We start from the raw sequence: 27,909 nt of genomic DNA, 5'->3' as shown, positions 1-27,909 counted from the left end.
AGCGGCCCCGGCGCGGGGCAGGGGCAGCCGGGACAGCCCGGCCTGGCCCAGCCGAGCCCAGCTTAGCTCAGCCTGACCCAGCCGAGCCCAGCTTAGCTCAGCCTGATTCAGCTGAGCCCAGCCTGACCCAGCCTGGCCCAGCCTGGCCCAGCCGAGCCCAGCCCAGCCCAGGCCGGCCCCTCCGGGCATCGCTGCGCTCCCTGCGCGGCCGGGCGCGGTTGGAATGTATGGAGTTTCCTTAGGAAAGGTTCCCAGGCAGGACGTGGCCGCCGGCCGTGCCCCCTAGGCCAGTTTGAGCGTGCTGACCGGGAACGAGGGCATGGTCACCATAGTCACGGGGTTCAGCACCGTCTGGCCCACGAGCTGCGGGTGATGCACCACCTGCGCGCCCACGGCCGGCTTGGCCATGACGGGCTGGCCCAGCCCCGCCGAGCCGTTCACCTGCTGGTGCGAGATGGTGTGAGCGATGTGGCTCACCACGGGCTGGCTCACGGCCACGGGCTGCGGGTACAGCGGCAGCTGCGGGCCCAGGTGGGCCATGTGGTTGATGGCGGCCGGGTGCACAGTGATGTGGCCGATGGGCTGAGCAGCGGTGCTGAGTTGCACGGGGCTGGACGTGGAAGGTGCAATGTGAGCGATGTGCTTGGTCTGAGGAGCCTGGATGACGTGGTTGACAGTCTGGATGACGGAGGCGTGGGTGGTGGCCGTGTGGGCGATAACAGTCGATTGCACGGTGGAGGCCGCCACGATGTGAGTCTGTGCGGGGACGATGGCCTGCGGCGGCACCAGGGCTTGTGTCTGCAGGGAGGGCTGGGCGTGGGGCTTCTGCTGGATGGACACGTGTGGGGGCAGGACCGTGGGCAGGGGGGCAGCAGCACTGGGGGGGACGGCTTTCAGCAGCTCTGGGTGCTGGCGCTGCGTGAGTTTTGGTAATGAGTTCACTGGCCTGTCATCTTCCATATCTTCATCCATGTTGTCTTCACCCTCTGGAAAACACGAAAGGGAGAAACTCCCATAATAAAACAAGCCGAGCACGAACTGGACCGACGAGCCTCCCTAAAAGGCAGCATCAGCAGGAGAGACGTGCAGGAGACATCAGTGGCTGGTGGCACCATGGCACAGCCTGGCACAGCCCTCTTCTCCCTGCCTGTGGGCCAAGGACCCAGAGCCAGCCAGGTGTGACAGCTCAAAGACCCAGCTAGAGCAGGGTGCTCCCAACACACTGAGAGGCCTCACTGGGCAGGCAATGGGAGCACCATGAGCAGAAGCTGACAGAAAGCTGACAGCATGGGCTGACAGAAAGCACCTGGCTGAGCTGGCTGAGCTGAAGTGGGTTCCTTCTGGGAAGAGGGCTTCCTTTCCTGGCCAGTCGTTCCACCAATTGGCACCACTACTGCTCCCAGAGCAGGAAGGAAGTAGCCATGGAGAAACATGGCAGCAAGTCTCTCATCTGGTTCTGGAAAATGGACTCTTGTCCAATCCAGGAAATAAGGAAGCAAAACAGGAACATACTAGCCCTGAGATGAGGAAGACAAGCTCAGTACCCTGCACTGCCTCTTCTAGGCCAGCCATGCAGCAAAGAATAAAAATCTCAGAAGATACAGAAGCAGCAGGAACGCCAGGGAAGACACCTCCCCTCCACAAGCTCTGGGTAGCAGCAGCTGGATGTGGTGCCTTTCAGCAGAGGGAATAGCTGGCACCTCTAAGGACAGAGCACAGCTGCTCCCAACTTCCACCAGACTACACGTGCAGCCTGCTGCCACGATGAGAGGTGATGAGCCTGAACAAACTCAGGTTTTCTTGGCCGCCTGGCCAAGAGCAAATGCTGACTTGAAGAAGTGCTGTGAATGGTTATGCACTGCTACAGCCTCCGTGTCTCTGGAAAGCTCTACATGCACACACTGCCTACTCTCCCTGCTGCAGAGCCCTGGTGTGGAGAGAAGCATGCAGTCTCCTATCTCACAGAACCTTCTCACTGGAACTGAACTGGAATCAGATATCCATTAGTGTCATTCCATCTTCACTGTGAATCCTCCTCGTGCAATGTCAAGGCTCATTAAGAGGTTCAAATGCTCTGGTGATCCTCCCTGTACCAAATCCTTCTTCTGTATGTGCTGAACACCCTCCCACATCCACACAAATGCACCAGGATGCCCACTTCTAACGAGCAGGTCTGCAGAGCTGTGCAAGAACAAAGCTAAGTTTGGAAAGCAGGGATTTATCTCCTCAAAGAGGCTGGATGTGCAAACCTGTACTTTGTATCTACCTGACACTGATGCACAAGACTCAGTTTAATTCATGTGAGCAGCAGTGTGTTGTTAACATCATCAATCATTACAAACACTCCAAAACCTTTTACTTTATTCTGAATCCAAAGAAACCCTTGACTGCTCAATGAAGATCCCCACCACCCCAAGGTAACTGTCAATGGCCTTCCGTGATGATTATGAAAAAAGAGAACAATTATGGGTACCTGATGCTGTCGAGGTAGATGCCTGGTCATCCTCTGGCTGAACTGTCTGTCGGATAATCCTGTCAATCTCCAGGACATCCATCCACTGGCTCAGCTCGTTCTTCAGCTCTGCCAGCCGCTGCTGCGTTGCGATCTTCTCTCTCGCCAGCCGCTCCATCTCGTGCTCGTATTCTTTCTCCTTCCTCTTTAAAGTCTAAAGTCAGAGAAAAGAAACAGAGATATAATGAGAAAAAAAGACAAGAATAATCTACACTAGTCTGGTCACTCCCATGTCCACAGCTCATTATTTTATATTGCCAGTTATGCTGGTGTAAAATGTGGTCAGCTGTATTTACACCTGCCAAATTCAGGCAGAAGGGGAAGGACAAGAGCTGGCACATAAAGTACTGCTCCAGTTGAAGGCTCTCTGCTTTCTGAGGGAAAACTGATAAGCCCCCAAAACGGAAATGTTTAGAAGGAAAGAAAAAGCCTAAGTACTGATGAGCTTCTGTGCAACACACACAACATCAAGAGCTCCTGACGCAGAGGAGATGGTGGATGGTGGAACCCCTGCACCACGGGGAAATCCTGAGGTCCAACAGCAAGGAAGGTGTATCTGCCCCCTCCTGCTAATGCCCCCTTGGCACTGACAATCACCACATCCATTGGTAAGGTCAGGGGAGCTGCTGCATCAGTCAGCACAATACAGAGAAACGTCCTACACTGCCCAGCACTACTGCTGGGAAATACAAACCACAGCTGAGAGGGATCAACCATTCCAAGGCCTGCTCTGTGAGTTTTTAAGCCAGTGCAGCACTGCACAGCCACAGACCTGGTCCCTCAGCCCAGGGCCACACTTACTATATATGCATAAAAGAGACAAAATTAGGTGAAATCCTACTGTAAAGCCACATACAGACTCTCCATTTTCTGAAGTTAATTTTCACCACTGGGAATTTAAATCCCACATACACTTCTGAAAATACCAGCCACATGGAGCCCACACGGGTGCTCCTATTGCCTCACTGCTGGCAAGCACTGAGCTCAAAAGCAAACCCCACACCTGGCAGAGGACCATGGTCTTCTTAACACATCTCTTTATTTCTGTCTCAGGTTCCCCAGGATGAGTACAAATCACAGCCTGACCTCACTAGTTCTGCTGGTGTTGTAGCTCAGGTTTGCTGGGAGGGACCTTAAAGCCTGCTCAGCCAGCCTTTAATGCAGCCTAAGGGAACACAGATTAGGGCAGCTCCTGCTGCTACCTTTGTCCTGGTAATAACAATAAAGGAAGTATTCTTAAAAGCACCAAACTATGTGTGTTAGCAGGGCACAACCACTGCAGGTATGTCAATGGAAACAGTTCCTCTCCCTCCAGATCAGCTAAAAGCTCCTCAAAACAGAGAGTTTCCAGGCAAAGGGGTCAGTTCTTTCTCTCCTGTTGCTTTTCAAGCCAAACCAGGCAGCAGAGAGGCCAACACCACAACCCCACAGTTCTGCCCTGGGCAAGCCCAGCAGACCTGCAGCCCACGGGGACAGCCAGCAAGGGAGGATGGGGACTCCTGGAATCCTGGCTCTGCACCAGCCCTGACCTGTAGCCCAGAGATTCCCACCTGGCTGAGGCCCAAATCCACAGACTAGTTTTAAAGTCTCTTTCCTATCGAGTGCAGCCAAAGCATTTTGCCTGACCCAGGAGAGTCATGTACTCTGATCCCCTTGCATGGGGGCATGGGTGAGACACGGAGCAATGGAGAGGAAGGTGAGGGTGAGGAGGAAGGTGCTCCTGGACCGGGTTTAGACATTCAAGACTTGCACATGACTTGTCTCAGTGTCCTCCCCTCACTAGGTCATCGGCAAAGAGGCAAGCAGAAGGAAGGCTGAGGCTAAACTGCTGTGCAAACATGAGCTGAGCCCCTCTGCAGCATCTCCCCAGAGCTGCTCTCCACGCAGGGCAGGGAAGGACAGAGCAGGAGCAGCTCTCCAGGAGGAGCAGCAGAAATCCCCGCAGCGGGCACAGCACACGCATATTCAAACAGATTTGGCTTCATTCCCTGCCGTGAGAGGAGACTCCCAGCACTGGGGGAAAGCAAGCACTACTACCAACTATGAGCAGGGCAGCTGGTAATTAGTTACAAACTTTTAATTACTGGGAAGGCAGGCAAACCCTCAGCAAGTACCGGGAGGAGTCTCCCAGCCAAGGGAGCCAGGAGTTCACTATGTCACTCTGCAGGCACTCCACAGGCTTTGGGACGTGGCACTGGTCCAAGCCCAGCCCCACGGGCTCTGCCTCCCTCAGTGCCAGCACTCCCAGCCCTTGACTGGCTGCCAGCTCCCGGCAGGGTCTGCACCTCCTCCAGGGCTGGGCGCTCTCCAAGGGGAGCTGCTGGGGAGGCTGGAGCAGCAGATGGGCTGGAGGCACCAATAATCTTTCAAAACCTATTCTGGGATGCAATTCACTGCAGCTCACTTGGTAAAGACGATCTCCAGGCTGAGCTGCTCTGGCCTCATGAACTGGGTGGGATTAACCGGAGCCCTTCTCCTCTGAGCACTGCCCCACTCCCTGCAGGTACACCTGGGTGCAGGCACTGGGAGAGTGCCCTGCGCTGGGAGCAAGATCAGCCCTGGCCCAGTGCAGAAAGGAGCACTCGTGGAGGGACAGGGAGCAGGGACCCTCCTGCCCCTGTTCCTGTCACCAGGGTGGGCAGGAGCAGCACATCTCCCCACGTGCCCTCTGACCTGGCACTGGCACCCCGGGGCACGCAGCTCTCTGGCTGCCACCTCCCAACAGATTATTTTCTGCAAATCATCCTGCCCACATCGTGTGCCAGGATTTCCCGTCAGTCAACAGAAAATCCACAGTGACAGCCAACCCTGAGTCATTGGAACTTCGGTCACTGACCTGCCCCCGCACATCAAAACCTTTAGAACTCGCTGATCCCCAGGATGCCTTTCTAAAGCAGGAGCTGCTGTCTGCACTATCACTGAGCCCAGCCCATCCCACTCTGCTCTGCGGAGGCACCGGGCTCCAGCACAGACCCTCCTTCTTACGTCTGTGTCTCCATCACTGTAGCGTTTCCTTTTTTCCTGTTAAGCAATTGGGAACCCTGGTTGCCCAGGCAACTGTTACACTGCAGTCTGAGGAACCCACAGAACCTACGACTTTAGATCTCTCTTATGTTTTGCACTTAAAAATATTCCACATGAGCATCACTTAAAGGAGTAGACCCTGGTCCTGCCAAGGGGGAAACTGAGCTAACACCCCCCAAAAAAATTAATGGATTTCCTCATACTCTTGTGAATACATCTATGGCTTTTGATGCTTGGGAAGTTTTGCAAATCAACTGCTGTCTGGTGAAAGCAGATGATGTTCCACCCTGAACACTCTCGGTTGTGCTGAGTTGAAGCTGAGTGAGCCTTTGCAGCAGAGCAAGGGCCCGACCCTCCCCTGCCAGGCACCACTGCACGGGCACAGCAGGGGCTGCTCCACGGGCAGGTGGAAGCAGTGACAAGGGCAGTGATGAGTCCCTTCATCTTTTATTTAAACAGCAGCAGCCAAATTAAAATCCACATGTGGGTTTGCTTTTGCTCCCCTAGAGTCTCTGATTGTCCTCCTGTACCTGTCAGCTCCTTGGCAGCCTTTATCCACCTGGGTTATTGAAGCGAGACCAGACAACTGCAGTGACAGCAAAGGCCTGACACAATTCCAGAGGTAACTCTTCCCCACTTTGTGCCCACTACCCAGGCTGTTTAGGAGCCACTATTTGGTCCCTGTATGAATTTCCTTGTCATTATTTGGTAAACAAACCATTGCAGATGTGCAAAACCAGCACACCATACACCAACTCCTGCTCTCCTTGTGCAGCAACAGTCATTTGTCACTGCAAAGAATTTTCCATTTTATAGCTATCTGTAATTAAACTGCTCACTCTCGTGTCAAGACTGAAATAATGTCCCCAGTGCCTTCCCTGTGCCTGCCTCAGGAATGCTGCTGGTCCTGTGGCTGGCATTAGTGAAGTTTAAAAGGCCTTATTACACAGCTCCCCTCATAAACATTTTATTAGCAGTTTAAAAAACACTTTCAATTATGAGCTTTTCCAAAGCATATTTCAGCTCTTTTCTTCTCTTACATGGCATTTGCTGATTGAAAATACCTCATCAATGAGCAATCAGGAGAGTGATTTGCAATTTCGAGCCAGATTCTTTAACTCTCTGCTCTGGGGACCAGAGCTGATGCAGAGCTGGGGGTTCCTGAGCTGCCACTGACCTGCAGCACCTGCAGCACAGACCAGAGCAGCTGGGCAGGCTTTTACTGCTGCACACAGCTTTGATTCCTGTGTAACAGAAAAATCCCCACGTCCTAAGAATTCTTCTTGTCGGGATTGCCATGGTGCATTAGATTCACAGCAGGAGCAAGAATCTACCAGCTTGACTCCAAAAATGTTCCAACCAGGACCAGAGGATTGCTGGTGAACAAGCTGTCCCCACAGAGCCCCAAATGGAACCCAAACAGCCCCAGGACTGGCCCGGGCACCACATTCACCTGTAGGATTTGGGGATTTGCCATCACTTCTATCAGTTCTGGGCACTCCTACTTGGAATGGTGCAAAGGTTCTGTGTTGCTCAGCTGGTTAGTGCAGAGCTCAGCACCCACACCAAGCTCACCCCGAGCCCACCCTGCTGTGATGGAGCAGAGCCTGCAGGGGTGGGAAGGTGAGGAGCCAGTCCTGCCAGCACCAGGCAGTGTCCCCAAGGTCTGCCTGCACCCACCAAGGTGGCAGCACCCAGCAGCCCTGCCCTGCCCCGCTGATGCTGCAGCCCTGCTGTCGGCACGGAGCAGCCGTGTGTGAACCCGGCTGGTTGCCACGGGAACCAAAGCCATGGTTTCCATGGCAACTGCTTCATTCTGCGGGCTCTGGAGATGCGATCCCGCAGCGATGCCGGATGTGCTGGCCTGGTACCACCGACAGCAAAACATACAATACAAAATACAGGTGGGGCACCGAAATGCAGGTGGGGCACGATGGCACCGCCACAGCCCGAGCTGCAGCCACCACTGCCACCACTCTGACTGCAGCAGAGCCACAGCAGCCTCTGCTCACACAGGGCCACAGCCTCGCTTCCCCAGACACAGGCTGGACCCACAGCAGCCTGGCCCAAAGCCCTCGGGCACTGCCAGACCGTGCTCAGCACCAGCAGAACGGGGCGAGGGTCCCACCACGACAGTCCCAGGGGATGGGGAGAGGGGAGCGCCTGTGTGCAAATGCGGGGAGGGGCAGGACAAGGGCTGCAGACTGCCAGTGCTCAGCCTCCCAAACTCAACCTTCACACCAGGACCAAAACCAGAGCCTGTCCCTCGCTGCCCATGAGTGTGACCCCTGCACCAAGAGCCAGGCCATGGGTGTCTGCCAGCAGCCTCTGACCCAGCTGTGCCACCAGGACAGCAGCCAAGGAGTGCTCTGTGTCCCAGGAGGTGACCTCAGGAGCACAGGGACTGAGGGAAGGAGCATGGCCTCCCTGCACAGCCTGCACCCAATTTTTGGCAGGTCCCAGCAGGGTGAGCACCACCCACCACTGCTCACCCTGGCTGCAAGGTAAGGGATGAACTTCTAGACAAAAAATACTTCCTAGAATAGGAAATCTGCCTGGAGCAGAGCAATCACAGAAAATGAGAACATGCATTGGTATTTACATTTATCACTTCACACTGATAACTGCACTTCAGGCTCCTGATAAAAAAGACATCAGGCCATAATCTGTGATCAAAACCAGGGCTGGAACGTGGCTGTTTGCACTGACCTGTCAGAGTCGGCCTCCTGAAGCACCACACTCTGGACAAAGTACAAACAGTCACTGGGGCAGAGGGGAGGAACGATTCCAATCAGGAAGACAAAAAATAAATTCGGAAAAAATAAACAACGAACAAAGAAACAAAAACAACCACCAAAACAAAAAAGGTATCAACCAGCTGGAACCCACAGTTCAACAAAGCAGAGAAAAGCAAAGCCCATTCCCAGGCCCCGTGCTGGCTGCCACCAGGTAAGCAGATCTGGTTTAATTCCTTGATATGACTCCCAAGGACACAAGAAATTAAATTTTAAAATAACTGAAGTATGACTTGCAATCACTTGATGTTAAATTTGGTCATGCCTTTTGCTTTTTGTATTTTTATTTTTTAACCAGTCTCTGTTGTTCAGGAAACAAATGAGACATTTCTAATGATTCCATTGGGTTCCAGATGCCCCAAAGACCCTGAAATACCGTGGTGTGTTTGTTACTTAGAAAATTATCCCAAACGAATTAAAATAAGGAAAGTAAAACTTGAGAATTTTTAACTTCAAATTTAATTCTGCAGCACTTAAATTTTTAGAAAATGGGAATGAAAAAAAATTGTGGGAAATATGCTTTTGAGATTAAGTGTCATCATTTTCTGCAAACAGAAATGAAGTATGCTGGATCTCAAGAAGGGATTTTTTATTATTATTATTATTATTATTAACAACACGACTCCTGGATGCAGGACCCCAAAGCTCTTCCCAAGCCTTTGTGATGATGCATGGAAGCAGCTCCAGAGGCAATGGGCAGGTTTATGCCTTGGAGCCACAGGCAGAGCTGTCTGCCAGGGATGAGATTTCTGATTATCCCTACAGCCACTTGCTGCAGTGCTTTCCTTGCAGGCATCTCTGAGCAGCTGCTGCAGGAGCCAAGGGAGAGTTCTGGATGGGTGCAGCCCTCCCTGTGCTCCCATTCCTTCACTTTGGCAGCCGGCACAAGGCACAGGTAAGCTGCACACCTGAAGGGACCCTGTCCAGGCAGCAGGGAAGTGAGGACATGTCCCAAACGCAGTCGTGGCAGGTGATGGCAGTCCCAGGAGCCCAGGGCTCTGACAGAACCAGGCCCCCACAGCAGGTCCCAGGTCCTGGTGACTCAGAGGATGGTGCCATCCTCCCACTGCACCTCTCCTTTCTGTTTCCCCATCCATGTAAGGAGGTCAGTGCCAGTTACTCACACCCCAGCAGCTCCACCCACGGCCCACGGAGCAGATCTGGGTCAGCCGAGGATTTCTCTCCATCCATCTCCCTCAGTGTCACGGTGGCAGTGGGAGGACACAAAACTCAGCTGTTCAACACAGACTGACTGCAGCACCTGTGTGAGGCCACGAGGCAGAGCTGTGCCCAGCTGCAAACATCTGTGTGTGCTGCAGGGGCTGGGTCTGCACTGCTGCAGGCACAGAGCCACGGTGTCACCGTGCCTGGCACCCCACGGCCACTGCTGCTCACCCAGCCGGGCCCACGGGCTTGGTTCTGGTTTTTGTTTGGGGCTTTTGCTGTGTTTTAAAGGCAGGTGACTTCTGCAATGTCACACATAAAACAGAGCCCATGCAAGCTGTAATTATCACTACTCTCATTAGGGCCCATGCCCTGTCTCCCCTCCCATGCCAGCTCTGACAGGTGGCAACCAGAACAAGCAACAGCCCCCAAACACAGCAGATACCACAGCAGCATTCCCAAACCCTGGGTGCAATCCATTTACAGCCTGGTTTGGTTTTTTGGTTTTTACAACCCTCAGTGCTTCTTCAAACTACTACTTAAATGCCAGTAGTGGAACAGGTGGGGATTCTCTGACAATTACAAACACACTGACAGATTTACAATTCCATTTACCATTTCCAAACTCTCATGTACAAGTAATGAGTGAGATACTTCCAAAAAAAATCACCATCCCTCTTGGCAATGGTTAAGAAACAGCCTCCCATCACTAAACAAGGTCCAAATGCTGGACATTTTTAATCACTATTATGTGACATGTTTTGTGGCCAATCCTGCAAATAAAAGTGCCCTGATGGCTCCCTGGATGAGCCACCTTGCAAACAGGTCCTGCTGCAGCTGGAGGAACAGCAGGGAATTAAACACTGGTTTTCTGAAGGTCTTATTTCTCATCACTTTCTGAAATCTACAGATGACACCACGGTGCATGACCGTAGCCTATGGCTGCTGGAGGCTTTCATTACTGGCACTGAGATTCAGGCTAATTAGACAAGATACAATCAGTGGATCAGGTCAGGTAAACAACACGAAGCAGCACAGCTTGGCACCTGAGTGCTGCTCACATGAGGGAGGCAAGGCAGGCACTGATGGACCTGACTCTTACCAGACAAGTTTTGCAGAAGATGAGCATATTCACCTCATAGCTGGCACAGAATAAAAAATAACAGTTACAGCCATCCTCGTCAGGGTGGGGAACTGAACAGGATTCAGCAGCACAGTTTGGTTTATGCATTTTGATCAATAATCCAGTGACAACAGTGCCTGAATGTAAATGAGTTCTGGTCTTTAACACAACCATTGTCAGACTGTGGGTTTGTGCCTGCAGTCCAGCACTCCCTGCACCAGGATCTGGAATGGCTACAGGGCCCTCTGCACCCATCAACACCCAAATCCCAAACCAAGCACTGCTATGGGACCCAAAAATCCACTGGTCTTGTTCTCATCCTCTGCACACAGACAGGGATGAATGATAGTGCTCGGCACCAATGAAGTGACCAATAATAAAATAAACAAAAGACAAAGAGATGCTATGAATCTTAAAAGGAAAATTTAACCAATGTAAAACCAGTATCTGGTCTGTTCATATGTCAAGATCAGCTTAAAAACAGCTTCACAAAGGATTTTTACATGCACTATTCAGGCATCCTTGGATAATACTTTGGATTCATTCTACCCTGAAGGGAGTCAAATCCATTGATTATTATTGGCATAAATTGGAAACTATATAATTCTTAGATGCACAGCTGTTACTTCAGGCAGTTTGAGAAGCCAAGGGAGATAAGGTGAGGATAAACAACTTAAACATCATAAATGACTGGTGAGCATAGGTAAGTCATAAAGAAATTTCACCCTTCTTGGCCCTTCCCAAGGTAACACTGACAAACTGGCCATACTATAAATCCTCAGTTCAGTACACCTAGGTTTTGTCTCTAACACCACAAGCAGGGCTGCCAGAGGATGTTTGTGAATTAGCAAGAAAAATCTACTTCACAAACAGAGCCAGAACTGCTCTGCAGGACCACGGCCCATGTGCCACCACAGCAGCCCCCAGTGCCTCTGCCAGACCCGAGCAGCACATGCAGGGCTGGGATCACAGCAGTGCCTTCCTTCCACACCTTCCAAACACTTCTGCTCTTTGCCTTTTGCATGCCCTGGGAAGCTCAGCTGCATCTCCGATTTTGAAAGCACATTGTTATTTAGTCAGCGTTTCAATTGTACTGGGGAAACTGGCCAACAAGCAGGACCTGCAGCACAACCCAAGACTGACGGGTTGGGCTGGGCTGTGTGCCAGCTGTCCCAGGGTCACCTGGTGAGCAAATCACCTGGATGTCATCTGACACTAAATGTACAATACAAAACACCCCCGAAATTGGAGGGTGTTCAGGTGCCACAGTGACAGGCACAGTCTGAGAACACAGAGTAGCAGTCCTGCTTCAGGGCTTCAGTCAGCCTGCAAAGATGATTCCAATTCCTAGGGGGAAGGAATCCTTCAGAGAGACTGAAAGCCAGCCCAGCTGCACGGGCTGTGAGCCATGTCTGACACGGGCCATGCTCCCCACTGCCCCTTCCTGGCATGGGCAGAGCCAGAGGGGCTCTGGGGGACAGTCCTGTCCCCTGCATGGGGACACTGCTCTGCAGGGAGGACAGTCCTGTCCCCTGCCTGGGGACACTGCTCTGCATCAAGCCAGGGACAGGGGCTCTGCTCTCCCACAGCAAACAGCATTTTATTCTCACTCTGTTTTGTTCCACATTACTCCATGCATCTTACAAACTTCCTGGAGGTCTCCAGCGTTTTCACTCAGGTTCTGCAGGCAGGGAAGAACAAGAGCCGAGGTGCTCCGTGTGACAAATGGCCTTGGCTGGAGGTGTGTGCAGGGTCTGGACGCACTGGGACATCCTCCTCAGCTGAGAGCCACAGCACAACAGCCCACACTGCCTCAAGCTGAATCACCAGCTAAAGGGATTATTAACTTCCAGCTGCGCTGGGCCCCATTTCCTTTGTGCAACAGCGTGCTTAATTGCAAATTCTAATTTACTGTTGGAGAGCACAAGCCCAGGTCCAAGGATAAATTAAAATGACAGCTCTATGAGAAGTTCGGAATTTAACTTTCTAACTTATCTGATTTGATGCAGACACAAATATTTAAATCCAGCCAAGGAAACAAACAGGCTGTTTCTAAGAAGTTCCAGCTGAGCAAGGGGGAAGGAAGGGTTTTGTAGGAAGAGAGGCTGCAACAATCAATGCACTGTCACAGTGCCTGCAGGAGCAGAACGGCTGCTGTGCAGAGCTTTGGCCAGCCCTGTGCTCCTCCCCTGCCAGGCTCATCGGGGGTTGAGTTTTTTGGCTTTTTATTTTTTTTCCTTTAGTAAAACACTACTTTGCTATCCTGAGAGTAAGAGCTTTTACTTTTAAATCTCTTTTGTACAATTGCCCTGTTCTCTTTTCGAGGGAAACACGCAGAGCCTGGCACATGATCATGACCATACCCACACTGACAGATGTTAATTTTCTTGAAACAGATCAAACCTAAATTCAAACTGCAGTAAAAAAAAAATTTTAAGAAGATTTTTGTTTCTGAATGCCGAAATTACAAATCAGATTTCTAACAATCTGGGCTTTTCTCAGGCAAATACACAGTGCTCAAGTTTTCAGCACAACTGAATCCTGTGGCTGAGTCACAGACCCACGGCTTTGGCGCTCGGGATACTCGGGGTAGTCCCTGAGCAGCTGCCAGGGAGGATGAGGAGGAGCAGGCGATGAGGAGGATACACCACGTCACAGCCGTGCCCGTGGGCAGCGAGCCAGCCCTGGGCCAGTGCCAGCCCACAGCCAGCCAGGCCTTGTGCTCGCCATGTGCTCCCCGCACACGTGGGGGGACACTGCTACAGCCCGAGGTCACCGTGACCTTCCCTGCCACGCCACGGCAGTGCCCGGCTGCAGGCTGGCTGACAGAGCTGCTCTGACTGAGGGACAGACAGGACAGACTGACAGCTACGGACAGACGGGACAGACGGACAGCCACGGACAGACAGGACAACTATGGACAGACAGGACAACTATGGACAGACAGGACAGACGGACAGCCATGGACAGCCACGGAGAGCCGACTGACCAAGCTGCTGTGACTGATGGCCAGCCAGGGACAGCCGTGGCCAGCCGGTCCTGGACTGACCAAGGCACAGCCAGTCCTGGCCCAGGACTGCACAGCCCAGAGCGGCCATCAGGGAGGATCCCCCACTACAACAGCAGGCTGCCAACATCCAAAGAAAGGCTCCAATCCTCTCTAACGCCCATCACACTTCCATACAACCACACCTCCAAAAACACGGTTTTGAGCAACACAGAGAGTGGCTGGGTACAATCAGAATTTGCCCTGACCAAAGGCTCTCTATTTGCACTATCAATGCAGCAAATCTTCCAGTTTTCAGATGAATTTTAATTGCATTACATACTACTGATTTCACATTCACAGGGGACATCTACAGCAATTTCTTCTGTGCTACCATTAACCATTTTCACAAACATTTAACAAGCAAACTAACACTTATTTCCCTCCAGCTACAAACACAACTGATTTTTACCTGTGCTTTCTCCCAGATTCAGTCCTGGTGGTGCTCCATCCACCTACAGCTTCATGCTGCAAACTCAGGTACCAGGCTTTCCTTGCCTCCAAGCAAATAACTTATACTCACAAGTCCATCTCATCAAAATTTTGAGACATACCGTATCTTTAGAGAAATCTGTCTTTTGGTTAAGCAAACAGAAAACCTCCCCAAACCGTACACATAAAATCCACCTGAGCCTAAAAGGAGCAACTGAAGGTCACTCAGCCTGGATCTCTCAGACCACCTGAGCTACCTGCTCCCTGCCACCACCACTGCTGGTAAGGATGATTTGTGGTTAACACGGAACCTCCAGAAGGGGAGTTTCTCTCCCCTTTTCCTCTGCACTCCAAAGCCAGCTGTGGTCCCTGCACAGCCCCAGCCCCACGAGCATTGCACATACCTGGATGTATCTCAAGGCACTCCTGAGGACGCTGAGGTTTGAGGTCTTCTTGTCATCTACGTTGGGGATGTTGCGCTTTAATGTCTCAAAGCACTCTTTCAAATGTGCACGTCTAAAGAAAGCACAGGTGGGCTGTCAGCTGCCAGGAGAACACACCAGAAACCAATTCCAGCAGAGGGAGAGCTTAACTGGGGCCTTAATCCAGCAAAGCACCTACACCTGTGCATAGCAGCCCCCAGCACAGAGACTGTGCTTGGGTTCTATCCCAGCTTTGTTAGGAACACTGGGCAGCCTTAAATAAAATACCTCATCTCACTGTGCTGGTGCTTTCACTATCACCATACTTCCAATTTAGCTAGTCAGGATTTTAACAGTCTTGGGTCAGAAACTGATGTTTATTCTGTATTCACACTGTATACTGACCCTTGATTTGGGGTATTTTACTCCTTTTAAAGCAAAAGAGAGTCACGCTGTTATGCACTGATATTGCTTTGCAGGATCAGGGTGGTTAGAGTGCAATGGTGCAGTTAAACAGAACATATTGGGAGGTAAGAAATGCAGAATTGAGCCATAAGAAAGCCAAGCAATACTGCAAGATTCAATAAAGTCAATAAGAATTTAATTCAAGTTATCTGTTTAAAAACAAGCAAACAAACAAAAAACCCGCCAAAGCCAAGAAAATATTAACAGACAATAGGCCAAAAAAAAGGAGGGGAATTACAATTAAAAAACCCAAACCCCTGTCTTTCTACGCACCTGTTCTTCTCCAATTTATTATGTACTTCCCTGGTCCCAACCCTGTAACCCAAACAGAACAAAGATCAGTTCAGTGTCAGGTTGAAAACTCCTGCCTAACACCTGTGCTTGCTGCAGTGTCTGTATGGCAACATGCAAAAGCAGCAGAGGTGTTCAGATACCACTGGTTTAACATTAAGTACATAAATATTTCTGCCTATGCTGTTTCAAGATAAACTCCATGCTTTACATGTGCCTCAAATGAACTAAGCACTGTGCACATATGCACAGGAGATACAAACAGGTGTAATGTGTGTGTATATATGCGGACATGGCTACAACCAACAGCAGGGAAAGACACAAAGTATGGATTTTAAATATTTGTACAGACCCAGAGAGCTCAGATTCTGACCTGGCTCTGATCTAGGCCTGCACTCCAGTGGGACAAGGTTGGTGCAGTTTCACGTTCAGGAGTATGGGACTGGGCAGACACTTCCAACTGCTTTGGGTTTTTACTGTGCATGAAACAACACAGCTCAGGCTAAACATGGAATAAAGCAATACAGGAATTCTCCAGTCACTCCTCAAGGAAAAACCAGAGCAAGTTCTTGGTTTTTGGGTTTGAATCCACCCACTCTCTGAATCAGAGGAATATTTTTAGGAAAAGCCAAACAAATACATGTTATCTCAGTTTTTCAGCTACAGCAGTGATAAGGTACATGAGCAGATGTGGAGATTTCAAGTATCTTTCATGCACTGTGCAAAGTAATTATTTGCCTTTGACTGAAAATACAGAACATTGGGGTAATCATATTTAATAAATTGTCACAAATATTTGACAGCATTTTCCCATGAAACATTTACAGGCTGAAAAAGACATCTTTTCTGTGCTTGTGGAGCAATGCTGGGGGGACACAGTGGTGATGCTGTGCTCCACACTGGCACCACAGCCCCTCTTCCCATGGGCAAAGCTCAGCCTGACACAGCCCAGCAGTTTGGGGGTGCTCTTGCAGCCACCCCACTGCCCACAGCCCGGGCACACAAACCTGTGCAGCTTGCCCTGGTACCCCCGTGCCAGCAGAAACCTCCTGCACAGCTCCCTGAACCCACACCACGTCAGTGACGGGGTCTGATGACTAGTGCACAGACTGACAGACCCTTCCTGCAGCAGACAGGCTCTGAAGATCCCAATCTTCTTAGAGGCATTACACTGGCATTTTACTGAAGCCTTTATCTTCACAAACTCCTATCTGCATTCCTTTCACTGTTTCTTTCTATGCATTTTGGGACTGCTACATCCCAATGGACGCTATGAACCTTTTCTCTGTCCACTATACATCTCCTCCAGCCCCCATGGGATTCACACACCACCTCCAACACCACTGCCAAAAGACATCCCCCTGCTGTGGCAGCCAGGAGAACAGTCAGAGGGCCAGGCAGCACAGCCAGGAGGGAAGACTGAACAGATCCAGGTCACTTATGCTGCAGGAAAACCGAGGGGCCAAAGGAAACAGGTAAAACTGCTGCGAAGAAGGGAATGGTTTGCTCTCCCAGTCCACAAGCAGTAATACCAGACTCCCTGTTGGGATACTGTGGTCTGGAAACAACCACCTACAGAGAAGGCAGTCTTCACCAGCCAAAGTCCTTAAGAACGAGCCAGACAAACACTAACCTGGAGCAACATCAGAGCCACAAGTCCTGTCAGAGGGTGAGGGCAGACTAAATAGCCTTCAGCCCCTTCCAGCTGCAAGATTCTGAGCATGCAGGAGGCCCTTAGCACTTACAGCACTGAGAAACTGGAACTGTCCTCAGAATAACATCTCCCAGATCCCATTCCAGTTTTCAAGAAAGCTCCCACAAGCAGCAGTGCACTTTGATTTCCCTGACCAGTACAAGCAGAGATCTTTTGCCAAACATAGCACGAGATACCACTTGAGATCAGACAGGCAGGGCTGGGACTTGCTTCCTAACACAGTTCTGGTCTGGAAAAAAATCCTTATACAGAATCTCAGTGTGGAGTGAGAGAAGAAAACAAAAACCCGTCAAGCTAAAAAAAACCCTGCTCTCCGCAATTCAAAGCCATTAAACATCCACAGGTGTGGGTATTTCTGATCTGACAACGCTCTGCACAAGCAGGAGCTGCTGCAGAGAGGTGCCGGACACGCACACAGAGCACTCACCCTCCAATTCTCTTCTTGAGCTCGATGGGTTTCATGTCGTCAGCCGGCGCGAGTTTGAGCGCGCCGAGCGGCGCGGGCGCTGCCGGGTGCTGCAGGGGCTGGATGGGCTGCGGCACCACATGGTGCTGCGAGATGGCCAGCACGGGCGCCGGGTAGTGCTGCAGCTGCTTGGGGCTGCCCGACGGCGGGCTCGCGGCCTTCCCGTCCGGCAGCTGCGGGCCCGGCGGCCGCTGGATCACCGGGGCCACCGAGGGCGCTTCCTTGGGCACACCGGGAGTGCTTACGAGGGGCGGGGGGCGCTGCCCGAGCGGCGGCGACAGCGCGGCCTGGGCCGCTTGCTGCGGGGAGCTGGTGACAACCGGGATGGGAATGACGGAGATGGGAGCTGCCAGCGGCGGGGCTGGCAGGGGCACGGGGCCCGGCGGGGAGATGGGCACCAGCAGGTCGCTCCGGGGCTCCTCGGGGGATAGGGCGCTGCCGGCCCGGGGCACGCTGGCCTTGCCCGCCTTCTTCTGCTCCTGCTCCCTCTCCACGCAGAGCTTCTCATGCTTCTCATTCTCCTCTGAAAGAGAAACACCCACGGTGAGCACCGGCACTTGCCTGGGCACAGCCTACAACCAGCACAGGGCAGGATAAAATACGCCTAAGTATATATACCTATTAATACATATATATAAATACCTATTTTTTTTATACCATCCTGTATAGGGGTTTTACACAATCCTGAGTAAATCCCAGCTCGATGGACACTGCACTGATATAAATACATCAGGGCACCTCTTTACTGCTGTGGATTTTAATCAAGATCTTAAATTTGGCTTTGATGTGTGTATGTCCCTATATGTTTTTAGAACACCAGACAAAGTAAATGAAATCTGTGTGGCCCGACTAGCAAAATAAACCTCATCGAACGCAATCCAGGGCTCTGGCTTTAATTGCGTGAACATGGCACAAACAGAATTTATTTATACAAGTCCTGTGGCGCCAGTGGCCCTGGCATCTAGACACTGCACAGCCTTAATCAAATATCTGCAAACCCACCATCCGTGAGGCTCAGCAGATCCCACTCCTGACAACCTCTGAGGAGCTGCAACAAAAAGTGGTGCAGCAACCTCTTCACAGCAATATACAAATATTTGGAAGATAAAACCTTATTTCATCAAGGGAGGGATTAGGGGAAGGATGCAAACAGTTGGGTGTTCTGTCTTATATAGTCACCAATATCAGGAAGTTCAGGGGAAGCTCTAAGAAACTTCCCAACAAAGCCTCTCCCAGGAGAAGCCTGGGCTCGACTGAAACACTGAAGTCAGAATGTGCATTTAGGAAATTAAAGAGAAGAGCATGTATACTGCCACCTGGAATTGCCAGGTTATGTTCAACCCCCCAGTGATCTTCAAGAGTGCAGAAACTACAGAGAGCAACAAAGAGAACAAAACTCTTATTCCCGATTCTGAATGCCCTTTGGCACATGTGACCGTACAGCAGCACCGACCCAGATTCAGCCGACACCATTTCCTGAAGTTCAGCTGCAGCACCAGCCCAAACACAGCCCAGCCTCCGTCAGGAGCACACGAGCCAGGTAAAGCAGCCAACAAAGTCAACACTAACACTGTCCTGAACCCACACCTGGAGAAACCAGGCTCTGCACTGAGCTCTAGCACTGGGGCTGCAGCCCAGCCTCTGAGCCTGCAGCACTCACAAAAGCACCACATGCAATTCTGCCATCAGGAAGGATTTCACATCCATACCACGGCTCTTCCCAGGGCTGCCCAAGACTCAAACCCAAAGTTTTCATTCAACTTCTGCAGCACAAGTAGGGGGTGAATGAGCAAAAGATCTGACTCCAAAACAGGAGGGAGGTTACTTAAGCAGCAGCTGAGCCCTAAAGGTGCATTTCTCTGTATTTTCTCAAAATATTTCAGGGTATTATCAACAGTTCCTTAAAGAAAGAAGTGAAGCGGCACAGGATGGCAAAAGCCCCAGCAGGAATCCCCTGATGCAAACACAAATCTTAGCTACCGACAATTTTGGAGTGGTTCAGCTGAACGGCGTTAATAACTAATAAAAAAAACCCCTTTGTCTGCAGATCTTTTGCTCCACTTTGCTGCTGGTTCGCAGCCAGGGCCAATGCAATGTCCCTGGCACAGGGTGCATGAGGAAACCCAGCCCCGAGGAGCTGCTGACTCACGGTGCTCGCAGGGCAGCTGAGCGGGACTGAGAGCAGGGAGCAACCAAGGAGCCGGGTCTGGTGAGCACAGCCCGACCTGCCCGGGCTGCTGCAGGTGACAGGGCCACTGCAGAGCAGAGCAGCCAGCCAGGACAGCCGAGATCTGCACGGCTCACAGCGAGCAGCAGCTGGTGCGCAACTCCTACAAGCAGCAACACTCATGGGGAAGGGAAGAACAGGGAAGCAAGGTTAAAGCAGGCATTACTGATCACAAGTATTTATGTAAATGTCTCTGGAAGCAGGTGCAGCCCTCGGGCTGCTGACAACCTTCCAGCAAGGCCTTTGGTGTTGCTCCCTTGAGCTAAAGAGTTTATTTCAAGGATCTTTCTTTAGCCAAAATCTAACACTGAAGAGCCACTGTCCTCTTGGGTCTGACTTACCCACGGCAGGAAGGAGCCATGCTCCCAAAGCCAGCAAAGGGCTGGAGGGCCCTGAGCCACCTCTTTGGACAGAAACCCTTCCCCCGGTGCTGAAGATCTGTCTCCTGCTCGCTTTGCATTCACACCGTGCACACAAAGCCTTTGAAGAAAGCCCCCTCCAGCTCTGTGTTTTCCCATATGAAGGAAGTTCACCCACGTTTGGTCACAGGCACAGTTCAAGGATGGGTGATGAGCATGCAGTGTGCTCAGACACATGCAACGCTCGTTCCTTCCCTTGTGGCACACTCGGCACAGGAACTCCTGCAAGCCCATACACAGAAAGCAACTGAGGCTCAGGGCATCCCCTTGAATGAGAGGACAGCTGAATCCAAAGGTGCACCTCAAAATTATGTGTAATTTCCACCCATTCTTCATGCTCTCATCAAGGGGACTGAGGACAGAACAAACCATGGGAGTGAACCAGTCCTGAGAACCCTCAGGGGGTCTGAACCAAGCAGGAGGGATCCTGGAATCCCACCCTGCCCACACCACTCTGCTTGCCAGCAGGTTCACATGGTGAGAGCAGCACCTCAGGCTCCTGGTCATGCCACCCAGGCAGTGACAGCAACACCAGCAGCCATGGGACAGAACAGCAAATCCTGCCCTGGGAGGACACACAAACAGGGTCAGCACCCCTGACCAGTGGCCTGGTGCTATTTTAGGGCCTCGACGGTCCAGCAGTACACAGTACCAGGCACTCTTTGTTACCTAATAATCTGCTGCGTTTAAATATATCTCATTGCTCTAGCCTGCCCTGGAAATGCCACCCATCTGTCACAGCAGTGCTGCCCGTGCCAGCCAGGGAGCAGCAGGCAGAGCCACTCGTGCCCTCGGGCCAGCAGCAGCCAGGGCATGGCCCAGGGCTCCCGAACCGTGCTGCAGGAGCAGCCTCAAGGGATGGCAGTGCCCTTGGAATGCTCCTGCTTTGCACTAGGGACACCATCAGTACAGAGAGTTTTTTGAAGGTGTGTGCCTTTGCATAGCCAAGCATCCTAACTGTGTGTGTGCTCAATGGAGAACATCTCTAACTCACGAACAGAGGCAGTTCTGTGGTGTCATTTTTTGAATGGTCTGAAGGGTTTCTCTGAATCATTCAAGGCTTCTAGGAGCTTTTCCTGCATGCCTTGAACTGCTCCAGCCCTGGGTGTCACTCACACTGGATATGCAGCAGGAGGGACTGCAGGCTCCCACCAGGAAAGAGCCAGGTACAGAAGAGTCTCCAGGTATTTGCTACTCCCAAGGCTGCCCTGGAGGAGGACACTCATGCCAAGAGGAAGGGCAGGCTGGAGCCTGGAGGTTGGTTTCTGTTTCTGCAGGTCCCTGGCTCTACAGGGGAGAACCAGGAAGGGGGAGATAAGAACAGTCAGCAGAACTGGAGCCCAGCAAAGCTCAGCATCAGCCAAGCAAGCTCTGAGTCACAGCAAATGGTGCTGACACCAGAGGCTGCAGCACACAGCCACAGGCACTTCCAGGCCCAGAACAGGCTTGCAGGACCCTTTGAAATCGGGACCCTTTCTTCACTCCCTCTGAATTTTGGTTGACAACAGCACAAACCCCACTTTTCTCTCCCACAGTTTGGTGTCCACCCCTTGGCACTGTCGCTCCTTCACCAGTAACACAGCAGACCCAAGACATGGCACTGCTTCCCAAAGGCCTCTGAGCCCCTGGCCATGCCCTCAGTGTGGAGCTGGCTGCCAGGCCCCTGGGCCACTCGCCCTGCTGCTCTCAGAGCTGTGCTCAGGCTGCAGCCTCACACAAACGCTCCCATGGCCTCTCCTCACACACACTGCGCCTTACCAGCACCTCGAAGACCAACTAAACAACTAAACTGTGTTTTGGGAGCACACTGTTCACAAAGGAACCTGAAATGCTTCACAATTACAACTCAGAAGTTCACGACACACTCCAGAGGAGCAGGAGCTAAGCCAGCCTACCTGGGGTCGATTTCAGGGGTTCAGAGACCCCTACCTGACACTCTCCCTGCTGAGTGACCTTGCTGCATTGTCACTGCTGTCACACCATCTGCACACTGGTCACCATTCACTGCTAACAACTACAATACTCAGATCTCCACTTTCTCAGCCACAGGATGATGACACCTTTATGTGATGTCTCTAAAGGCAAAGGAAAATCAGCCTTCATGTGAACTATTCCTCCTTAGCACCAACCAGTACAGACCATTAGTGAAACCAGCGACCGTGGTATGCAAACCTGAAATCAATTAAGAGAAATGACAAGGTGATCCTCTTGCCTGATAAAATCGAGGGAGCACACACTTTATTAGTACTTTATGGAGATACATGGTTTACAAGGAAGCATTTACTTTCAACAAAACCATCTCAGCTTCTGGAACACAGCAGGGAAACACCCTCAAGAAAACTTGAAGTAGTTCATCTCCCAAGCCCCAAAGAGGAATCAACAATACCTAAATAAATACCTGGCAGACATTTCTAAAAACAGCTTCTCCAGTCTCTACAGATAATCTACATTGTGCTTTAATAAGCTATTCCAGTGCTTAAATGAAACCCTGCATCAGCTCCAGAGTAATTTTAACTGCATTTTAGTTATAACTCTTTGTGGACAGAAGAAAGAAAGAAATAAAGGGTGAGGATTTAGCAGCACTAGAAAGCAAAAGAAAACAGATCAAGACTGCTAAAAAAATAAAACCATCATGGAGAACCTCATGTGTACAGAAAGCCCAAGACCATCATGTCACCAGGATGCTGAGCATGCCACTGTCACTGCTGCAGCACTGCAGCTTGGCAGGCTGGAGGGATGGACAATCCTGCTGTACCTTCCTGTGGCATTTGGGATCATGTGCAGGAAAGCACTGGCTCTGACAGGCTATGGGCACCAACAGCACATGCTGACTCTGCTCCACCATCCAAGGAGCTTCACCTGGGCAGCCGAGGAGGTGAGCTGTCCTGCACAAAACAGGCCTGTGCTTTTCCATCAGGCATCAGCGTTTTTAAGAGATAGTAATGCACTCTGATAAAAAGCATGTATTTCTGTCAGCTGAACAGCTCCTGTGTCACAGTTCAGAGCAAAAAGTGGCACTGCTGACAGGCAGGACCCAAGCCACCTGCTCCCACACACGAGGACACCGCTGTCCCTGCTTGTGGCCCAGGCACAGAGGCACACACTGCAGAAACAGTGAACCATGACGTGCCTTAAATGCACAAGCTGGAAAAGAACAGTAAACATGAATTGACTTAATAAACACTATTATAAACAGACCATGTATCCTTAAAACAGACCAAAAAGCCCACAGAGGTGCCCGCAGAAGAAACTCTGAGACCCCATTTCATCCATTGCTGGCAAATGTTCTGCATGCTGCTTTGAGTCATGTGTTACACAGGCAGCAAACACAGTGCTCATGTGTTACACAGGGAGCACTGTGTGTGTGTTACACAGGCAGCAAACACAGTGCTCATGTGTTACACAGGGAGCACTGTGTGTGTGTTACACAGGCAGCAAACACAGTGCTCATGTGTTACACAGGGAGCACTGTGTGTGTGTTACACAGGCAGCAAACACAGTGCTCATGTGTTACACAGGGAGCACTGTGTGTCACACTGCCAGCACACTGTGTGTGTGTGTCACACGGCCAGCACACTGTGTGTGTCACACTGCCAGCACAGTGTGTGTGTTTTACTGCAAACAAACACACTGCTCGTGTGTTGTACGGCCAGCAAAGGAGCACAGACAGGTGAAATGAGTTCAGTGAGTCATGGCAAAACTGGATCTGGCAGATAACAGCCAGCCTGGCTGTTAGGTAAGCATGTTTGCTCCAGGTAACATTCCTCGATCCTGTGATGAGAACAAGGGCTCAATGCTGCACCTTCAACCCAGGGCTGTGCCAGGGGTTGTTTCCACAGGCTGCTCACTCCAGACAGCTTTCTGCTCAAGGAAATGAATGGAAATGTGCAGATCACCCCTTAGAACCCCATATTCATACTTGAGAGATAGAGAAGAATCAAGGGTATGTGCCCAACAAAACTGGGAGTCACCACCATCATCTGAACTGGCTGCACCAGTTATCATCACAAAGTCGAACTGTCACAATAAGCACGGCACTCTGGCACTGCTGTCCTCAGAACTGCAGTGTACCTGGAAGCCCCTGGAAATGGATAAACTCGCAGTGTGTGTTGGGAGAATCCCAGGTGGGTGTGCTGCCTGCAGCAGCCAGCGAGGCCAAGGCCACACAGCCCCGGGGATGCTGGGGACCTGTGTGTGCACCCTGGGGAGACAGAAGCCCCACAAGGTTTCTGGAGATGCATCCCAACATTACACTGATGAGATCTGTTGAAAGACAACACTGAGACCCCTCACTGAGCACAGCACTGAGCCACTGCCCGACCACGGACGCTGGGTCTGAGCAGGTTCTCATCCTCACCCACTGGCACAAGGAAGGTGGCAGCCCAGCCAAAGGAAACCTTCCTGGCCACCACACACCATTATCACTTCCAGGCAATTAAGGCTGCCCAAATGGCAGGTAGGTGAGATGGAAAAGCCCAGAACTGTGCTTGCTGCGGGGTCACTGCCTGTGCTGGCACCACTCAGGAAAGAAATGGTGTGAATGAACTGTGCAGCATCCAGAGAGCAGCAAACACACGCTGGACAGTTCACAGATGAGTATCTGTGGGAAAAACCCTAAGAAAACAAGTATCAGTTACTTGCAATTATAAAGAAATTTATTTTTCTTAGATCATGAAGCATTCTTGGATTAACCTAAATTCAAAGAAATCAACACCCTCTAATCCAAGTCAAATGTCTCTGGAGCTTGCACATAACAGACAGGAAAAGGAGCCCAGGCTGTGGGTTTGTGCCCATGTAAATGAGTGTTTATATGCCTGGGAGGCACATGCTTACAGCAAGAGGGTTACAACAGCAGGCACCGCTGTCAGCTGCAGACCCAGCAGCCTTTAGACGAGTTCAGTGTATATTTTTTAATGCTGTTTCCAAAATGGATTCATTTTCAGGCCATACTGGACGCCTGGAGCTCCACAGTGTAACTGGGGATATAACACAGACCATAACACTTCAGAACACAAGATTTCAAGGGAAAGGGGAGGAAGAAGGCAAGGCAAGGAAGCCAACGCAATCCTACTGTTCTTACTCATTACTCCCCAGCCTTTCCCAGCTGTTCCTGCTTGTGCCCTCCCCTGACATCTTCCTGCCACCCAAAGGTCACTGCGGGGCTCCTCCCCCCCGTGCCACAGTTTTCCTGGTGCTCAGACTTCCCTGAAGTGGCCACGTTTGCACTGACGCTGCTGGTCCTGCAGCCAGCCCAGCCCTCAGGTGTCCGTGCAGGTGACTGTGTCCCCCAGCAGCACGCAGAGCCCACGGCTTTGTCTAACACCACATCCCCGCACATCCCTGCGAGCTGAGAAACCTGCAGGATGTCTTTGCTGTGTTACCCTGCCCATACACCCTGCTCAGCAGCAGCTTCTGCCTCTCAGGTAGTCCAGCACCACAGGCAGGTCCCTCCTGCTCCTCTGTGACCCAGGCAAGCCACAGCTCGTCGGACCCGCTCACAGGATGCTCCCAGAGCACGGGGCAGTGGAGGTTATCCCCCAGCAGCAGGAGAAGAGCCCAGCAGCCCGCAGAGGTGGAGCCCCGGTGTTTCACTGCTGTACCCTGAGCACAGCCGCCACCTGTGAGCCCGGAGCCGGTATCAGCACCGGGCTGGCAGTGCCAAGGGGACTGTCACGGCTTGGGAAGCAGCACCGGAGCTGTGACCCACCCAGACCGCAGAAGAGGCGGCCCCTGCCGTCTCCAATGCCTAGGGAGCGCTCGGGGCTCGGGAATCCTCGCGGCCTTGCGCGGCCCCGCATCACCGCATCCCCCGTCTGCTGCGTGACTCATCACCGACACAATGGGCGGCGGCACAAAGCGCCGCTCCCGCCGCTCCGCCCGAGTCCCCGCACCGGGGCCGCAGCGGGAGCGGGGCCGGCGCCGCTGTCCGGCAGCCCCGCGAGGGCGGCTGCCCCGCCGCGCCCGGCGCTGCCGCTCCAGCGTGCCCCGAGGCACGGATCGCCGCTCGCCGAAGGCCGGGGCGGCCGAGCGGGCAGAGCGGCGCGGGGGCCGCGGGCGGGGGGCGGCTGGGCGGGGGCGGCACCGCGGGGTTCCCCGGCCCCTCCCGGCGCCCCGGGCGGGCCCCGCAGCCCCCGGAGGGGCCGCGCGGGGCGGGCCCGCGCGCACGTGGTGGCGGGCGGGGCCGAGCGAGTGACGCGCCAGGCCCCGCCCTCCCGCCGGCCGGGGACACGCAGCGCGCGGGGCGGGGGCGGCGGCGCCCCCGGCGGGAGCGGGGCCCGGCCGGGGCAGCCCCGCCCGCACGGAGCCCCCGCCGCGCCGTCCCCGAGTTGCCCCCCCACTCCCCGACACTGCCCCGCCCGTGCCGAGCCTCCCCGGGCCGGATCCCGCCGGCAGCGCAAAGCCCGCGCCGGTTCCCCGGCAGCGCTCCCCGGTGCCAGTGCCCGTGTCGCCCCGGCCGGCCGCGGCTGTCAGGCGCGGCCCCGCGAGGCGCGGGCGGGCGGTCACTCACCACGTGCGGTCTGCTGCTGCTGCGCCTGCCACTCCAGGAACCGCGCCGCCTCCAGCAGCGTCTCGATGCTCATGGCGCGGGCCCGGCCACCGCCGCCGCCGCTGCCGCCCGGAGCGCGGGCCCGCCCCGCCCGCGCCGCCCCGGGCTCGCCCCGCCGGCCGCAGCGCTGGCGACAAGATGGCGGGTGGCAACAGAAACACAACAGGCGGGCGCTGGCGCGGCCCCGCTACTACGCGGCGGGCGGCGCCAAGACGCGGACTGGAGCGCGGGGCGCCGCCCGGACGGGACGGGATGCTCGGGGCTGCGGCGGGCGGCCCGTGCCGGGGACGCGCGGACACGGCCCCGCAGCTCCGCCGGTCGCGCGGGGCGGGCGCGGCTCGGACCGGCCCCGGGGCGGCCGCTGAGGCGCTAGACGTAGCGGCGGCCGGTCCGGTCCGGCGGCGGCGCGATCCGGGCGCCGCGTTTTGCGGGCGGCGCTCCCCCCGCAGTGCGCTCGCGGCCCGGGGCGCGCTGTCAGCGCGCGCGGGCCAATGGGCGCGCAGCACAACACGCGTGCTGCCCTCCACATGGGCGCCCCGCGCCGCCGCGCGCCTTAAAGGGGCCGCGCCCGCCGCGCCCCGCGCACGTGCGGGCCCGCCGCCCCCGGCCCGGCTCCCCCGCGCCGCCCCGACACAACCGCGCCCGGCCCCGCTCCGCCCCCGCGGGGCTCCCGCGCTGTGTCCCATCCCTGCGGACCCTTCCCGAACCGCCCCGCTCGCAGGCTGCGGGTGGCTGAGGGCTCACGGAAAGGAAAAGCCGAGCCCTTTCTGTGGATAAAAGCACGGAAAAGAGGGAACCCGTGTGAAAGGGTCAGCACACGCAGTGCCTGCTCGCCGGGAACCCTCACACTGCGGCTTGTCAAGTTACCTATCGTGAACAGCGCCTTCCTTTACACGGCCCCTTTGTCAGTAGCTCGCAAAACTAAATTGAACTTCAATTATCCACAAGTAAATTTTCCATTCTAAGTATTTACCTCTGACTGACTTCTGGTTTTTAGCTGGGAAAAGATACTGTAGTAAAGGGAAAATAAACTGTTTAGAAAAACCAGTGCTTCTCATGGAAGGAATGAGATTTTTTTAAAAAAACCAGGTTTTCATGCGAGAATTTTCATTATACTTACAAACATTAAGGAATTTACAAACCAAAAGATACTCTGAGGAATGGCCACTGAAGGGGGCAAGCCCAAACCCTTGTGAGATGGGCTGTACTGGTTTGTGGAGCTTGGGGCTGACTCTAAAGGTGCTTCTGTTTGCCACTGCCCG

The 27,909-nt window shown here is 53.2% G+C and overlaps 1 protein-coding gene across 1 annotated transcript; it reads right to left on the bottom strand.

Annotated features, from left to right (window-relative positions):
- Positions 1-153: 153 nt before the first annotated feature.
- MNT (MAX network transcriptional repressor) lies at positions 154-26,769 on the bottom strand. The gene is made up of 6 exons (XM_014881208.2): positions 26,609-26,769; positions 17,416-17,977; positions 15,257-15,298; positions 14,501-14,612; positions 2,474-2,666; positions 154-986 (listed from the first exon to the last, which is right to left on the bottom strand). The coding sequence occupies exons 1-6, from the start codon at positions 26,679-26,681 to the stop codon at positions 283-285; spliced, it is 1,686 nt and encodes a 561-aa protein (XP_014736694.1). The 5' UTR covers positions 26,682-26,769; the 3' UTR covers positions 154-282.
- Between the last annotated feature and the right edge of the window lie 1,140 nt (positions 26,770-27,909).

The sequence above is a fragment of the Sturnus vulgaris genome, chromosome 21, assembly GCF_052056855.1.
Source record: "Sturnus vulgaris isolate bStuVul1 chromosome 21, bStuVul1.hap1, whole genome shotgun sequence".
Taxonomy (NCBI): Eukaryota; Metazoa; Chordata; class Aves; order Passeriformes; family Sturnidae; genus Sturnus; species Sturnus vulgaris.
The sequence above is the reverse complement of the archived record's forward strand: the minus strand, read 5'-3'. Positions and strand labels throughout refer to the sequence as shown.

Bases quoted from the DNA above. Each gene is read 5' to 3' on its own strand.
- MNT (XM_014881208.2), bottom strand. From the start codon at position 26,681: ATGAGCATCGAGACGCTGCTGGAGGCGGCGCGGTTCCTGGAGTGGCAG. The intron at 17,978-26,608 runs GTGAGTGACCGC...TTTCTCTTTCAG, and splicing joins GCAGCAGCAGACCGCACGTG to AGGAGAATGAGAAGCATGAG. The intron at 2,667-14,500 runs GTATGTGCAATG...CTCTGACTTTAG, and splicing joins GTGCCTTGAGATACATCCAG to ACTTTAAAGAGGAAGGAGAA.